The sequence below is a fragment of the Bombina bombina genome, chromosome 1 (assembly GCF_027579735.1).
Source record: "Bombina bombina isolate aBomBom1 chromosome 1, aBomBom1.pri, whole genome shotgun sequence".
Classification (NCBI taxonomy): Eukaryota; Metazoa; Chordata; class Amphibia; order Anura; family Bombinatoridae; genus Bombina; species Bombina bombina.
Genome location: NC_069499.1, coordinates 756028134 through 756044520, shown reverse-complemented (window position 1 = coordinate 756044520; position 16387 = coordinate 756028134). Strand labels below are relative to the sequence as shown.

Here is a 16387-nt window from a genome sequence, read left to right as displayed (position 1 = left end):
AGAGACACATCAATCTCATAATTTGATTTTTATTTTAGAGAAATAATCCTGGGGACCTACTTCAAACCCCCGTGCAGTTAAAAATGTATATAGTTATTTAAGTATTTATGTTTTTTAAACTGCAGTTGAGGTCAGCTAGGTTAGTAATCTTCCACTACTACGGTGTCATCTCTAAAATTTGTATGATCGAGCAGTACACTAACCGCACGTCGCCCTTGCAATACCACTTAGTATCTAATATTATAACTAAATACACTATACTCAACCACCTATGTGTGGTCACAATATTAAAGTTTGTAACCTATTACTGTATTAGCACAAAATTGTGCCACATAGGTAGAGATACGTAGCTATTGTATCAAAGTGGCGATATAAATAATAACTGGGAGGCTAAGAAAGGTGAATATACCTGTTATACCACCCTGTCACAGACAGGCAACACTACCTATTGAATATAGAGGAGCTATCAAAGCTAAAATAAGGTAATTGCTCTAGAGCCACCGAGTAGAGTAATAGTTAGATTAAATATAAGTAACTACAGGCGGCCCCGCGGGAGCCGTTACAGCAAATTAAAAACCACAACCGGAGAGGGACAGAAAAGTCCCAACTCCCCCTAACATGTTTCGCAAAAGAGCATAGACATCAATCGAGCGTGAAAAGTGTGTTATTCACGAGCAAACCTGATTACATTTTATCAAGTGCGCTAATCCGACATAATAATACTATCTAATAAAAAATACATTCCAATGTTCCTCACATAGAATATTTATTATTTATAAATACATATTTATATATATATATAGCTGATTTTATTTTGGTACAATATATTTCTTTATCTATAAATATAGATGATTATATATACTGTAGGTACAGATATAAACAGATATATATATATACGCCTGCGCGAAACATGTCAGGTGTTCTGATGTCTGACTTTGTCTAAACCTTTGTGGAGAAATAAACTTTCTGACTTGAACAGCACTTTGATGGCCCGTGCAGTGTTTGCTTTCTTTCATACCTTTATATATATATATAGGAATATCTATAAATACTTAGACCATATTCCCCTATGTGAAGAACATTGGAAGGTGAAATATTTACATTAAATACATAGTTAAGCACTTTATTAAATATAAATATTTCATAAATATGCTTTTACATGTTTTCAGATACTTGATTGTAAAGGGCTCGAATGCACTTATATGTATATGTTTATATATGTATGCATAGGTATTTATGTGACCTCATCTTTTAGTCCTTATAACTTTTTAATGCAATTTTTAAAAATATTTTTTATTAGATAGTATTATTATGAGTGTAACTGTACCTTTAAATGCATTTTTTTATGTTTTTTGTGTAACTTTTTTTGTCAAGCATATCAGTTACCCAGAGCTCTAAAGTCGCGCTTTCCCAACGCTTTAAATTCAATTACGCTTGAGCAAACACGTTTACTTTCAACTCGTGATACGCCTGCTACTTTCGATGCATGCAAAGAGCCAAGATAAACCCCTTTTCGCTTGCGTGCAGTAGTTAGCGAGCCACTCGTAATCTAGCCCATAGATAGATAGACAGACAGGTTCAGTATGAGCTGATGCATTTGTGTATATAAATAAAGATTGTGCACATTTAGATTATTGAAGTAAATTGTGAAGACTTTTTGTTTTGTTTTTATTCCGCGTTCTATCTGAATCATGAAAGTTTAACTATTCAGCAGTCTATAAATTGGTTCCTTCCCTGACTGTTTTTTAATGAACTCTCTTCTACATCTCGGAGTTGTTTTCTTGAACAGGATTTCAGTGTCACATGTAATCTGGTTCCTATGCATTGTTTCAGTAAAGCTGCACGTACACACTATGTGATGCCTAAATCAATACAGCTACATCTAAAATGAACGTTGTAAAAAAAAAAATAAAAGAAAAAAACTTGAACGTGCCTGGATAGAGTCTGTCAAAATCACCATTGCAGAACAAAATACAGATAACTTGGGTGTGAACATTCAGATTAATAATACAACATATGTAACTTTTTCCTTGTTTAAAGGATGCCAGCTGTACTATACACTTTTTAACAGCCAACTCTGAGGTAAGGAAGTACAGAGTCAACAGTCAATTTAAAGACATCTGGTTAGTCCCAAAGGATTGACTTGAACCAAGTTTGTGGCTGTGAATTTGGAAGCTGAGAGTAAACCATATTTTATACAAAGGATAGTAAAGATTCTGAGCTTCTGTTTAAAGTTTTAACACTTTGGTACCTACTCTGTAAAGGGTTGTTTTACTTAGCAATTTTATGAGCTGTATACCGCTGTGGTCAAAAGCATACAAAAACATCATTATATGCAATACATAGCACAGAGCTTGGTGGATTTTATTCGTTTTAGTCATTAATAGAAATAGATATTCACATATTAAAGGGACATACTAGTCAAAGTTAAAGGGCATTAAAATGTTAAATAATCATTAACCCCTTAATGGCCACAGCACTTTTCCATTTTCTGTCCGTTGGGACCAAGGCTATTTTTACATTTTTGCGGTGTTTGTATTTAGCTGTAATTTTCCTCTTACTCATTTACTGTACCCACACATATTATATACCGTTTTTCTCGCCATTAAATGGAATTTTTTAAAATACCATTATTTTCATCATATATTTTAATTTACTATAATAAAAATTATAAAATATGAGGAAAAAATGGAAAAAAAACACACTTTTTCTAAATTTGACCCCCAAAATCTGTTACACATCTACAACCACCAAAAAACACCCATGCTAAATAGTTTCTAAATTTTGTCCTGAGTTTAGAAATACCCAATGTTTACACGTTCTTTGCTTTTTTTGCAAGTTATAGGGCAATAAGTACAAGTAGCACTTTGCTATTTCCAAACCACTTTTTTTCAAAATTAGAACGCTGATATCTTTCAGGAATCCCTGAATATCCCTTGACATGTATATATTTTGTTTTAGAAGACATCCCAAAGTATTGATCTAGGCCCATTTTGGTATATTTCATGCCACCATTTCACCACCAAATGCGATCAAATAAAAAAAAATTGTTCACTTGTTCACAATTTTTTTCACAAACTTTAGGTTTTTCACTGAAATTATTTACAAACAGCTTGTGCAATTATGGCATAAATGGTTGTAAATTCTTCTCTGGGATCCCCTTTGTTCAGAAATAGCAAACATATATGGCTTTGGTGGTGCTTTTTGGTAATTAGAAGGCCGCTAAATGCCACTGCGCACCACACGTGTATTATGCACAGCAGTGAAGGGGTTAAATTGGGAGCATGTAGGGAGCTTTTTGGGGTAATTTTAGCTTTAGTTCAGTGTAGTAGAGAACCCAAAATATTGATCTAGGCTAAATTTGGTATATTTCATACCACCATTTCACCACCAAATGCGATCAAATAAAAAAAAAAGTTACATTTTTCATAATTTTAGGTTTCTCACTGAAATCATTTACAAACAGCTTGTGCAATTATGGCACAAATGATTGTAAATGCTTCTCTGGGATCCCCTTTGTTCAGAAATAGCAGACAAATATGGCTTTGGCGTTGCTTTTTGGTAATTAGAAGGCCGCTAAATGCCACTGCGCATCACACGTGTATTATGGCTAGCAGTGAAGGGGTTAATTAGGGAGCTTGTAGGGAGCTTGCAGGGTTTATTTTAGCTTTAGTGTAGAGATCAGCCTCCTACCTGACACATCAGACCCCCTGATCCCTCCCAAACAGCTCTCTTCCCTCCTCCACTTCACAATTGTCCCCGCCATCTTAAGTACTGGCAGAAAGTCTGCCAGTACTAAAATAAAAGGTATATTTTTTTATAGCATATTTACATATGCTGCTGTGTAGGATCCCCCTTAGCCCCCAACCTCCCTGATCCCCCCCCCCCCAAACAGCTATCTAACCCTCCCCCTCTACCTTAATAGGTGCCATCTTGGGTACTGGCAGACCACCCCCCCACCCCCTCCAAGTACCCTAATGGATAATGTAGGGCAAATTCCCACCCTCCTTTCTCCCACTTCTTAACCAAAAAATTTCTGTAGTGTAGAGGTTCCCACCCGCTCCCGCCCCGTGCACGCGCGCGCGTCAGTGTGCTCCCCTGTCGATCCCGCCAACCTCCACATCACACGGCCTATCGATGGCCGCCCACCCGCCTCCCACGTCGGCTCCCACCCACCAAAGATACCGGCCATCGAGTGGCTCTCTTTGCATTGGATGGCCAAGCAGGGTTATTGCAGGATGCCTCGATATCGAGGCATCACTGCAATAACCGGAAAGCGGCTGGAAGTGATCAGGATCGCTTCCACTGCTTTCCAATACCAAGGACGTATGCCGTACGTCTTCGGTCGTTAAGTGTATTTTTTTTGAGGATGTACAGCGTACATCCTCGGTCCTTAAGGGGTTAAAAACAGTAGCATTGAATAATTGACAAATGCACACTAAAAAGACAATGTAATAGCACTTACTTTATTTGAAATGAGCAGTAAAATATTTTCTGGTAAATTTTAAAGGTAATCCAATCTTCCCTCCCCTGTATCATGTGACAGCTATCATCCAATCACAAAATTAATATACTGTACTTATATATTGTGCTGTTTTGCTAATGCTCAGTAGGAGCTGGAGCCTCAGAAAGGGTGCATATAAAATAAATGGGCATATTTTGATAATGGAAATATATTGAAAAATTGTTTCAATTTGCAGGTTCTATCAGAATCATGAAACTTCATTTTTTACTTTTGTATCCCTTTAAACATGCATAGTGAAGTAAGCTTGAAATGTACTATAATTGTTTATTTTTCTTATTTCATGTATTTTAAAGGGACATTAAACAGTAAATACACCCTAGACATAATGATCTATTCAAAGCAAAGATTAGCCTTAGAAAAATATGTAAATGTATATTTTGCATTTATATTAGTTGTTTAAATATTGAAAATAAAAGTGTAAAGGTTTAGTTTTTATAAAGTACGTCTATAAAGTAATGGGCACCTCCATGTTTGAACTAATTTTCTATGTATCTATGTTTGCGCAAACAAAGCTGTGTGGAAACCATTTTTGCACCGTCACTTTTATTGCCTGTTTAATTTTTGTCCCTAATTGTCTTCAGCATGGGAAACTAATAAGGAGAAACATGGCAGCACCCATTAATTTATTGAAATTCAGTGGAATTTAGAAAACCAACAATTTTAAGAATTAAGTTAAAGGAAAGGGGAACAAAATAAATAATGAAAGTCTTTTGCAACGTTTTTTTAACTACATATTATTACATATTATCAGTGTTTAATATCCCTTTAAATCTGAAGATTGCTGTGTTTCTACTCCCACAAGAGATTCTGGGTGCAAAACAAACATATCTAAAGTGCATATGTAAAATGGTGGATATGCACTCTTTTTACCTTACATCACAATTTTATAGCCTCCACAGCCAATTAGAAACATTGACAAGCAATATGGCCCTATCAGTGAGTGTTTCCTTGTATAGTGGGTTAATGGGGTTCAAGTTGTCCATGTGAGTAGCATTTATTATATATTAAAGGGACACTAAAGTCAAAATGTTTAATCTAAAGCATGCAATTAAAAACAAATGTTTACAGTGTATGCATATATGAGTCTGTGATTTGCTGATGGCCGTCACATGATACAGGGGGCAGGAAAATGGAAGAATTAAAAAAAATAAAATCTACTGCTCATTAGAAATGCAGAGTAGGTGCTGTTGCACTCTTTTTATGATGCAATTGTTGATTGTGCAATTCTACTGTATTTAAAGAGCTGTAAAACCTGAAAACTAAATGCTGTCATTTATTAATGCATATCATTTTAAGACTATTAACCCTACATTACTGTGTCCACTGTTGATTGGATCAGCGCCAGTTTACGCTCAGGACCAGCAGTGCTCTGCGGGTCCTGAGTGGCATTTCTACTGTGTGTGTAACCCCTATGAGAAGGTTAATTATAGAAGTGTTATGAATCTACTTCTGTTATCAAATTTTGTTTGTTCTCTTGGTATCCTTTGTTGAAAAGTAAGTCTAGCTAGACTTATAGGAGCTAAGGAGCATGCATGTATCATTAATACTCTATAGCAGTAGTGTTTTGCAATATTGTATGTAGCAGTTATAAATTGTTACAATCACTGCTGACATAGAGTATTAAAGACAAACGCACACCCCTGAGCCCCTATGAGCCTACCTAGACTTACTTTTCAAACAAGAGAACAAAGCAGATTTGATAATGGAAGTTTAAAAAAAAGCTTATTCTATCTAAACCATAAAACTTAATTTTGACTTGACTGTCCCTTTAAGGGCTGTAAAATAATCTGCTTTGAATGGGAATTAAAGGGACAGTCTACACCAAAATTGTTATTGTTTAAAAAGATAGATAATGCATTGTTATATTAATATACTTTATAACACTAAACCTCTAAACTTCTGCCTGTTTCTAAGCCACTATAGACAGCCTCTTATCACATGCTTTTTTTATTAGCTTTTCCCAAAAGGAGACTGCTAGTTCATGTCTATCATATAGATAACACTGTGCTCACTCCCCAGAAGTTGTGTATGACACTGTACTAATTGGCTAAAATGCAAGTCAATAGATAATAAATGCAAAGGGTAGAGAGAGGGCGCCACAATAACGTGATACCATCTGGAAATGCAGGTATTGATGAAAATAATTAATGTGCTTACCAGATGGTGTGGCACTGTGCTGTGACCAGTGCGTGAAAGCTTGCTAGAACTTAACAGTGGCTAGTACACTGTGGATACCAATCTCCAAAAGTTCTTTTCCCAGTTCCAGCTTGATACACACCTCCTGGTGACTGGACTTCAATTATTAAAAAAGGTAAAAGTTTTTTTGCGTGTTGTTCTATTGGTGTTGGAGTAGCACAACACAGACAACTTCATAGATAAAATAGCTTTATTGTTATGACGCGTTTCTCAACCCCAACTGGGTCGTTTCATCAGATAAAAGCGAATCGCTTTCATGCACTGGTCACAGCACAGTGCCACACCATCTGGTAAGCACATTACTTATTTTCATCTATACCTGCATTTCCAGACGGTATCACGCTATTGTGGCGCCCTCTCTCTACCCTTTGTATTCCAACAGTTTTCCTACACTCTCTGGGACCAAGAGGAGCAGCCTGACCTACTACACGAAAAAGAAGGATATTTCCATCCCTTCAATCTACCATTACTATATGGACACATCACAAAACTGATACGGTAGATCCGTTTCATTAGACTCATAAGTTTATTATTTTTTTGACATTTTATTGTCTCATTTTCAGCGTTCTTTTCTATCCCTACACTGGGATACGATTATTTAATAGATAATAAATAAATAGCCATGTGATAAGGGGGCTGTCAAAGGAGGCTTAGATACAAGGTAATCACAGAGGTAAACCGTATATTAATATAACTGTGTTGGTCATGGAATGGGTCATAAATAGGGTGACCATATTATTACCGCTTTAAAAAGGGACACATATGAAAAATACATATGTCAGGGTTCTTATACAAAACATTTTTTTTTAACAGCCCTGAAAACAGCTGTCCCTTTTTAAAGCAGCAATATGGTCACCCTAGTAATAAAAGGATTATCTATCTATTTAAACAATAACATTTTTGGAGTAGACCGTCCTTTTAAGGGAGATTAAAACATATTTATTATTTACTGTAGATTTATTTAGGTACACAAATTTTCTGTGATATTACTGGATGATTGCTCACTATGAACTACATAAATAATAACAGATGTCATTATATATATATATATATATATATATATAGATAGATAGATAGATAGATAGATAGATAGATAAAGATGTTATGCTTTAGCTATATACCTGTTCTTTATATCTCTGTTTATATTTCTGACAATCTCATTCAAACCATTGACCCCCTACCTTTATTTACATATGCATCTAATTCTGTAGATGTTTGTTAAACAGTGTATTATGAAGATACATACAATATTTTTAATATACTGTATAGGGAACTTATTTTTTTTTTTCTCCACACTATATTACACATGATTTATTGTGGATTTACTGTTGATCTCTGAACATTGGGGATCACCCAAGACTATTACAAAATAGTGTCACATTATCTCATACAATGATTTGGCAGTGCTGTGGTTGTTTATTAAACAAAAAATCTTCATAGGTAGAGCTAACAAGTTTGTATGCAGTTGTGCATCTTAACAGTTCTTCATCTGGACAGAACAAGAACAAGCTGTGGTTGCTCTACTGAAGAAGGGAGCCAATGGCAGTTTATTTCCTTGTATCCCTTTAAGTGTTTGTTTTTAAACTCTGTTGATGAGATATTAATGTAAACTCACTGCCATTATACTATTAGTAACTGTTCTATTATTGACCATTTCAGTTCCCAATCCCTCACTACAAGAAGATGAAAAGAAGCTTTATTTTCCCATATGTCCTTCTGCTTCTCCTGATGGACGGTTGCAGGTTAGAGCAAGTAAAAAGTAAGTATTCAAGAAAATCCCCAATCTCCTTTGATGTTCTATGGGGGAGCAATTAGTGTACTTCTTGGTAATAAAAATGCATCTGTGTTAACAAAGTACTATACCTTAAAGGGCCATTACAATGAAAACAATTATGAGTTCCAATCCGTGAGTCAATCAGCAGCGGCAGTCGCACAGCTTCGTCCTACAACTGCCACTGCTAATTGGGTCACTGGACATTACCACTTGGAACCAGCAGATCTCTGCAGATCCTGAGTGGTATTTGAAAATATACTGTGGGTTTAATACATAGGGGTAGATTTATTAAGCAGCAGATGCTACTTTCTACCCCTGAAGTTTCAAGTCCACCTGAAACTCAAGTTAAGAAGCAGCGATCATAAGACTGATGCTCCTTAACGTGTCCGCCAGTTGTGGTGGACTGCAATCATCCCAATCCGATCCGATCGGGATGATTGACATTGTCTGTTAGTGGCCAATGGGCCCCAAATGTGCAGGGGGCGGCATTGCTTAAGCATTTCCCAAGAATTGCTTGTGCATTGTTAAATCCTCACAGCGTATTCTTTCGGCAAATAATGATGATGGGCGGAGATGATTCACTGCAGTGAATCATGTCCGCCCGGCATTCGTTAAATCGTAAATCTCTGCAATTTACATGGTACCCTGTCTTCTTTTAGTGCTTCCTAAATATCAGCCTCAGTTTACTATGTTCAACTCCCATTAGAATCAGTGGGAACCTATAAATGATCATTTGCACCATGTTTACACTGCACACATTATTGTTTTACCACTGCCAGACTTTACCCACTTATTAAGTCTCCCAAAAGGAGGCGGTAAGCACAAAGATGGAGCAAAGTATTGGGGAAGAATATTCAAAAAAAAATTTCCTGCCAAAAAAATTAAAGGGATATGAAACCCCAAAAAAATATTTTGTAATTCTGACAGAACATACTATTTCTTTCATGTAATTGGCAAGAGTCCATGAGCTAGTGACATATGGGATATACAATCCTACCAGGGGGGCAAAGTTTCTCAAACCTCAAAATGCCTATAAATACACCCCTCACCACACCCACAATTTAGTTTTACAAACTTTGTAAAGGTGGTGAAGTAAGTTTGTGCTAAGATTTCTACGTTGATATGCGCTTCTCAGCATTGTTGAAGCCCGATTCCTCTCAGAGTACAGCGAATGTCAGAGGGACGTGAAGGGAGAATCACTTATTTGAATACGATGATTTCCCTAACGGGGGTCTATTTCATAGGTTCTCTGTTATCGGTCGTAGAGATTCATCTCCTACCTCCCTTTTCAGATCGACGATATACTCTCAATTTACCATTACCTCTACTAATAACTGTTTTAGTACTGGTTTGGCTATCTGCTATATTTGGATGGGTGTCTTTTGGTAAGTATGTTTTCATTACTTAAGACACTATCAGCTATGGTTTGGCACTTTATGCATTTATATAAAGTTCTAAATATATGTATTGTACTTATATTTGCCATGAGTCAGGTTCATGTATTTCCTTCTGCAGACTGTCAGTTTCATATTTGGGGAATGTAAACATTTTAAGAATTGTTTTTCTTACCTGGGGTTTAGTCTTTTTTCAATTGACTACTTCTTGCAATTGCGGGTATTAGGCCCGCGGGTGCGTCAAATGCTAAACTTTATTGCGTCATTCTTGGCGCGAGAAATTTTTGGCGCGAAAACATACGTTTATGACGCAACTTCGTCATTTCCGGCGTCATACGTGACGCTGAGACCTTTCACACAGCGGCGTCATTAGTGACGCAAGTGTGTCATTTCCGGTTATTTTTGGCGACAAAAAAGAGTTTACGTTATGTTTACGTAACTTTCAAGATGGTGACTATAAGGACTATTCTGCCTTTTGTTCAGCGAGGACATTATATGTCCACAATAGACTTGCAGGATGCATACCTTCATATTCCGATTCATCCAGAACACTATCAGTTTCTGAGATTCTTTTTTCTAGACAAGCATTACCAATTTGTTGCTCTTCCATTTGGCCTAGCAACAGCTCCAAGAATCTTTTCAAAGGTTCTGGGCGCCCTACTATCTGTAATCAGAGAACAGGGTATTGCAGTGTTTCCTTATTTGGACGATATCTTGGTACTAGCTCAGTCTTTACGTACTGCAGAATCTCACACAAATCAACTACTGTTGTTTCTTTGGAAACATGGTTGGAGGATTAATTTACCAAAAAGGTTCTTGATTCCTCAGACAAGGGTCACCTTTTTAGGCTTCCAGGTAGATGCAGTGTCGATGACTCTGTCTCTAACAGACAAGAGACGTTTAAAATTGGTCGCAGCATGCCGGCACCTTCAGTCTTAGTCATTCCCTTCAGTGGCTATGTGCATGGAAGTTTTAGGTCTCATGACTGCAGCATCGGACGCGATCCCCTTTGCTCGTTTTCACATGAGACCTCTACAGCTTTGTATGCTGAATCAATGGTGCAGGGATTATACAAAAATAACACAATTAATATCCTTGAATCCCAATGTACGACACTCTCTGACATGGTGGATAGATCACCATTGTTTGGTTCAAGGGGATTCTTTTGTTTGGCCAACCTGGACTGTGATCTCAACAGATGTGAGTCTTTCAGTTTGGGGATCTCTGACAGCACAAGGGGTTTGGAAATCTCAAGAGGCGAGATTGCCAATAAATATTTTATTTTAGAACTTTTTTTGCAATTCTCAGGGCTCTTCCGTTCTGGCCTCTGCTAAAGAGAGAACCGTTCATTTGTTTTCAGACAGACAATATCACAACTGTGGCTTTTGTCAATCATCAGGGTGGGACTCACAGTCCCCAAGCTATGAAAGAAGCTCCTCTCTAATCTCTGTGGTGCATATCCCAGGTGTAGAAAATTGGGAGGCAGATTATCTCAGCTGCCAGACTTTACATCCAAGGGAGTGGTCTCTCCATCCAGATGTGTTTTCTCAGATTGTTCAGATGTGGGGTCTTCCAGAGATAGATCTCATGGCCTCTCATCTAAACAAGAAACTTCCCAGATATCTATCCAGGTCCAGGGATGTTCAGGCGGAAGCAGTGGATGCGTTGACACTTCCTTGGTGTTATCATCCTGCTTACATCTTCCCGCCTCTACTTCTTCTTCCAAGAGTGATCTCCAAAATCATCATGGAACAGTCTTTTGTGTTGCTGGTGGCTCCAGCATGGCCACACAGGTTTTGGTATGCGGATCTGGTTTGGATGTCCAGTTGCCCGCCTTGGCCACTTCCGTTACGGCCGGACCTACTATCTCAAGGTCCGTTTTTCCATCAGGATCTCAAATCATTAAATTTGAAGGTATGGAAATTGAACGCTTAGTTCTAAGTTATAGAGGTTTCTCTGACTCAGTGATTAATACTATGTTACAAGCTCGTAAATCTGTTTCTAGAAAGATTTATTATAGAGTTTGGAAGACTTACATTTCATGGTGTTCTTTTTATAAATTCTCCTGGCATTCTTTTAGAATTCCTAGAATTTTACAGTTTCTTCAGGATGGTTTGGATAAGGGTTTGTCTGCAAGTTCCTTGAAAGGACAAATCTCTGCTCTTTCTGTTTTATTTCACAGAAAGATTGCTATACTTCCTGATATACACTCTTTTGTACAGGCTTTAATTCGTATTAAGCCTGTCATTAAGTCAATTTCTCCTCCTTGGAGTCTTAATTTGGTTCTGAAGGCTTTACAGGCTCCTCCATTTGAACCTATGCATTCTTTGGACATTAAACTACTTTCTGGGAAAGTGTTGTTTCTTTTGGCCATCTCTTCTGCTAGAAGAGTTTCTGAGTTATCTGCTCTTTCTTGTGAGTCTCCTTTTCTGATTTTTCATCAGGATAAGGCAGTTTTGCGGACTTCTTTTCAATTTTTACCTAAAGTTGTGAATTCTAACATCATTAGTAGAGAAATTGTTGTTCCTTCATTATGTCCTAATCCTAAGAATTCTTTGGAGAGATCCTTACATTCTTTGGATGTGGTAAGAGCTTTGAAATATTATGTGGAAGCTACTAAAAATTTCAGGAAGACTTCCAGTCTATTTGTTTTATTTTCTGGTCCTAGGAAAGGTCAGAAGGATTCTGCTATTTCCTTGGCTTGAAACTTTTGATTTATCAAGCTTATTTGGAGTTTGGTCAGGCCCCGCCTCAGAGAATTACAGCTCATTCTACTAGATCAGTCTCCACTTCATGGGCTTTTAAGAATGAAGCTTCATTTGATCAGATTTGCAAAACGGCAACTTGGTCCTCTTTGCATACATTTACTAAATTCTACCGTTTTGATGTATTTGCTTCTTCGGAAGCAGTTTTTGGTAGAAAAGTTCTTCAGGCAGCTGTTTCAGTTTGATTCTTCTGTTTTTGATTTAAGCTTTTTTCTTTCAAAATGAAAATAAACTTATTCTTTTGGGTTGTGGATTTATTTTTTCAGCGGAATATGGCTGTTTTTATTTTTATTCCCTCCCTCTCTAGTGACTCTTGAGTGGAAGATCCACATCTTGGGTATTGATATCCGATATGTCACTAGCTCATGGACTCTTGCCAATTACATGAAAGAAAACATAATTTATGTAAGAACTTACCTGATAAATTAATTTCTTTCATATTGGCAAGAGTCCATGAGGCCCACCCTTTTTATGGTGGTTATGATTTTTTTGTATAAAGCACAATTATTTCCAAATTTCCTTTGTTGATGCTTTCTACTCCTTTCTTTATCACCCCACTGCTTTGCTATTCGTTAAACTGAATTGTGGGTGTGGTGAGGGGTGTATTTATAGGCATTTTGAGGTTTGGGAAACTTTGCCCCTCCTGGTAGGATTGTATATCCCATATGTCACTAGCTCATGGACTCTTGCCAATATGAAAGAAATTAATTTATCAGGTAAGTTCTTACATAAATTATGTTTTTCAAAAAGTTTCAAATGTACTTCTATTATAAAATTTGCTTAATTCCTATGCTATTTTGTGTTGCAGAGATACAGTACCTAGGAGGGCATCTGGAGAACTACATGGCAGGAAATAGTGCTGACATCTAGTGTTTTTGAAAATGAATAACATTCTAGCAAAACTGCTGCCATATAGTGCTCCAGAAATGGGCCGTCTCCTAAGCTTACATCCCTGCTTTTGACCAAAAGATACCAAGAGAACGAAGAAAAAATTATAATAGAGGTAAATTAGAAAGTTGTTTAAAATCGCATGTCCTATATGAATCATAAAAGACAAAATTTGGGTTTCAGATCCCTTTAACTATACTGATAAGTTTTAAAAATCTCAATTACATTTGTAAATGGACATAATGATTATACTTGGCATGTTTGATTAATGTTTTTTAAGTTTTCTCATTGATTTGAGTAAATATTCTTTTCTGTTTTTGCAAGAGTTTTGTTTAAAATCAAGAAGAATTTATTTTCTTTAAGAAGATAGTGACCGTGATTGATATCACCTTCTATAATAGGTTTGAAACAATTATACTGTAAGCCATGAAACTGCTAAGTTTTTTCAGTTATTTGTAGAGCACCAAAAGATTCTGCAGTGCTATTCACATACGCATGATATGCAGATAACATTTATATGGAACAAGTGGGTAAAGGGCCCTGCTGAGAGTTACACTGTTGTAGTCGGCTCTTATGAAGGTAATCTGCTAACAGTTGGGCTCATGGGATGAAAAGCTAAGGGGGTTCAAGGAGATAACAAAGGAGGGAGAGGAACTGAGGTTAGCGTATGTCGTATGCATCCCTGAATAGTAGAATCTTAGGAGCGCATGAAACTTTCAAAACTAGGGGAGAGTCTTGCAGAGCGAGGCCGAGAGTTCCACAAAATAGGGGACAGTGTGCAGAAGTCCTGTAGACAGGAATATGAGGAGCTAACAAGAGAGGAGGAGAGGAGGATGTCCTGAGCAGAATGAAGGCAACGTGAGGGACAGTATCTGGAGACAAGGTCTGAGATATAAGGTGGAACAGTGCTATTGAGGGCCTTGTATGTCATCGTCAGAATTTTGTGTTTTATTCTGGAGGCTAGAAGAAGCCAGTGAAGGGATTGGCAGAGAGGTGCAGCAGAGGAAGAGTGATGTGTAAGGAAGAGGAGCCTGGCAGAGACATTAATTATGGATTATAAAGGAGCTAGACGGCAACTAGGGAGACCAGAGAGAATGGAGTTGCAGCAGACAAGGTAGGAAAGGATGAGAGTGGATTAAAATCTTAGTTGTGTCTTGTGTGAGGAAATGTCAAATGTTGTAGATATTTTTTAAGGTGGAAGCGGCAGAAATAGGCCAAAGACTGAATGTGAGTAGTAAAAGAAAGATCTGAGTTAAGTGTGACCCCAAGAGATCGGGCATGCAGAGTTGGCGTAATGATCAACAGTTATAGAAAAATAAGGGGTGGAGATTTTGGATGGAGGTTGGGAAATAAGGAGCTTAGTTTTGAAGAAATGTAGCTTAAGGTAGTGAGAGGACAGCCAAGATGAGATATGAGAATGACATTTAGTGACATGAGTTATCAAGGTGTCATCAGCATACAAACAATATTGAAACCTGTCGGACTTTATTAAGGAACCTAATGATGACATATAAATTGAGAATAGAAGGGGACCAAGGACAAAGCCTTGTGGTACTCCAACAGAAAGTGGTAAAGGGGCAGAGGATACACCAGAGAAGGCTACTCTGAAGGTACGGTTAGACAGGTAGAAAGAGAACCATGAGAGAGCTGTGTTGCAAATGCCGATGGATTGTCAAAAGTTCCAAATCTCACTGTAAATTTGCCTTTGCTGAATATTATTACTAGCGCATGAGAACTAGCGCAGCAATGGCAGCAATTTTAAATATATATGGATATGGATATATACATATATATGTATGTGTTAATATGAGTATATACACATAATAACAAATAAATATATATGTATATAAGCATATACATATATATTTACAAGGAGCACACAGTTCCCATAGACTGCAATGTTAAGGCACTTTTCAGTGCCGTTTTGTTTTCTAACACCCCACACCCACCACCTTTAACCCCTTAAAACTGTCTAGTGCAATAATTTTTATTGTGGGGGCATTTAGGGCACTTTTAGAAAATTAACCATAGATCTGATCTCGGTCTAATTTTCTGAGCACTAATTGCCTCCGTGAGCTTGTGGTTGCAATAACCAACCATAAATTAGCGCTCCACTTGTAATCTAGCCGTAAATAAGTTACAATCATGAAAATGCAAATATGAAATAAGCAAACATTTTAATAATGGGATTTCTGAACGTCCTTTCTAGATTTTGTGGTTGTGATTTCTGTTTTGTTATGAGAAATCATGTATATGGTAATTAAATATATTTACATACATAAATATGTTTAATGCCAAATACAAAAGACTACACAATAATGATGGTTAGATGCAAACATGTTAAAAAGGCCAATTTTGTACTTATCCCCTGCAGTTTTTTTGCAAGCTGTTAAACGTAATGAAAAACTGTGTGTAAAACAAAAGCCATTGCAGGATTTTGTGATGTTATATTTTTCTATTTTACACCTGAAGATCAAAAGTCATTATTATTATTATTATCAGGTATTTGTAGAGCGCCAACAGATTCCGCAGCACTATCATGAGTTGTTAAGTCTCTTGTCCTGGTTTTACCATAATGTAGTTCCATTGTTACAGCTACTGCAATATTAGGACTGTATACTGACACCGCGTACTTCACAAGCATATTGTGATCAGTAATCATCCCATAGTTTTATTCTCTCAATGGGGCCGAATTATCATTGTGCGAGCGGACATGATCCGATATTGCGGATCATGTCCGCTGCACATCGATAAATGCAGACAGCATACGCTCTCTGCATTTATCATTGGCCGCTAGCAGGGGGTGTCAATCAACCTGATCGTATTGGATCGGGTTGATTTCTGT

The 16387-nt window shown here is 37.2% G+C and overlaps 1 protein-coding gene across 2 annotated transcripts in view; it reads left to right on the top strand.

The window, feature by feature from the left end:
* CHRDL1 (chordin like 1) overlaps nt 1-16387 on the top strand; it is a 277410-nt gene that overhangs the window by 82562 nt on the left and 178461 nt on the right. For both annotated transcript variants that reach the window (XM_053699306.1, XM_053699308.1), the window contains one exon: nt 8381-8480. In XM_053699306.1, the coding sequence (XP_053555281.1) occupies nt 8381-8480 (100 nt within the window). The remainder of the gene's footprint in view (nt 1-8380; nt 8481-16387) is intronic.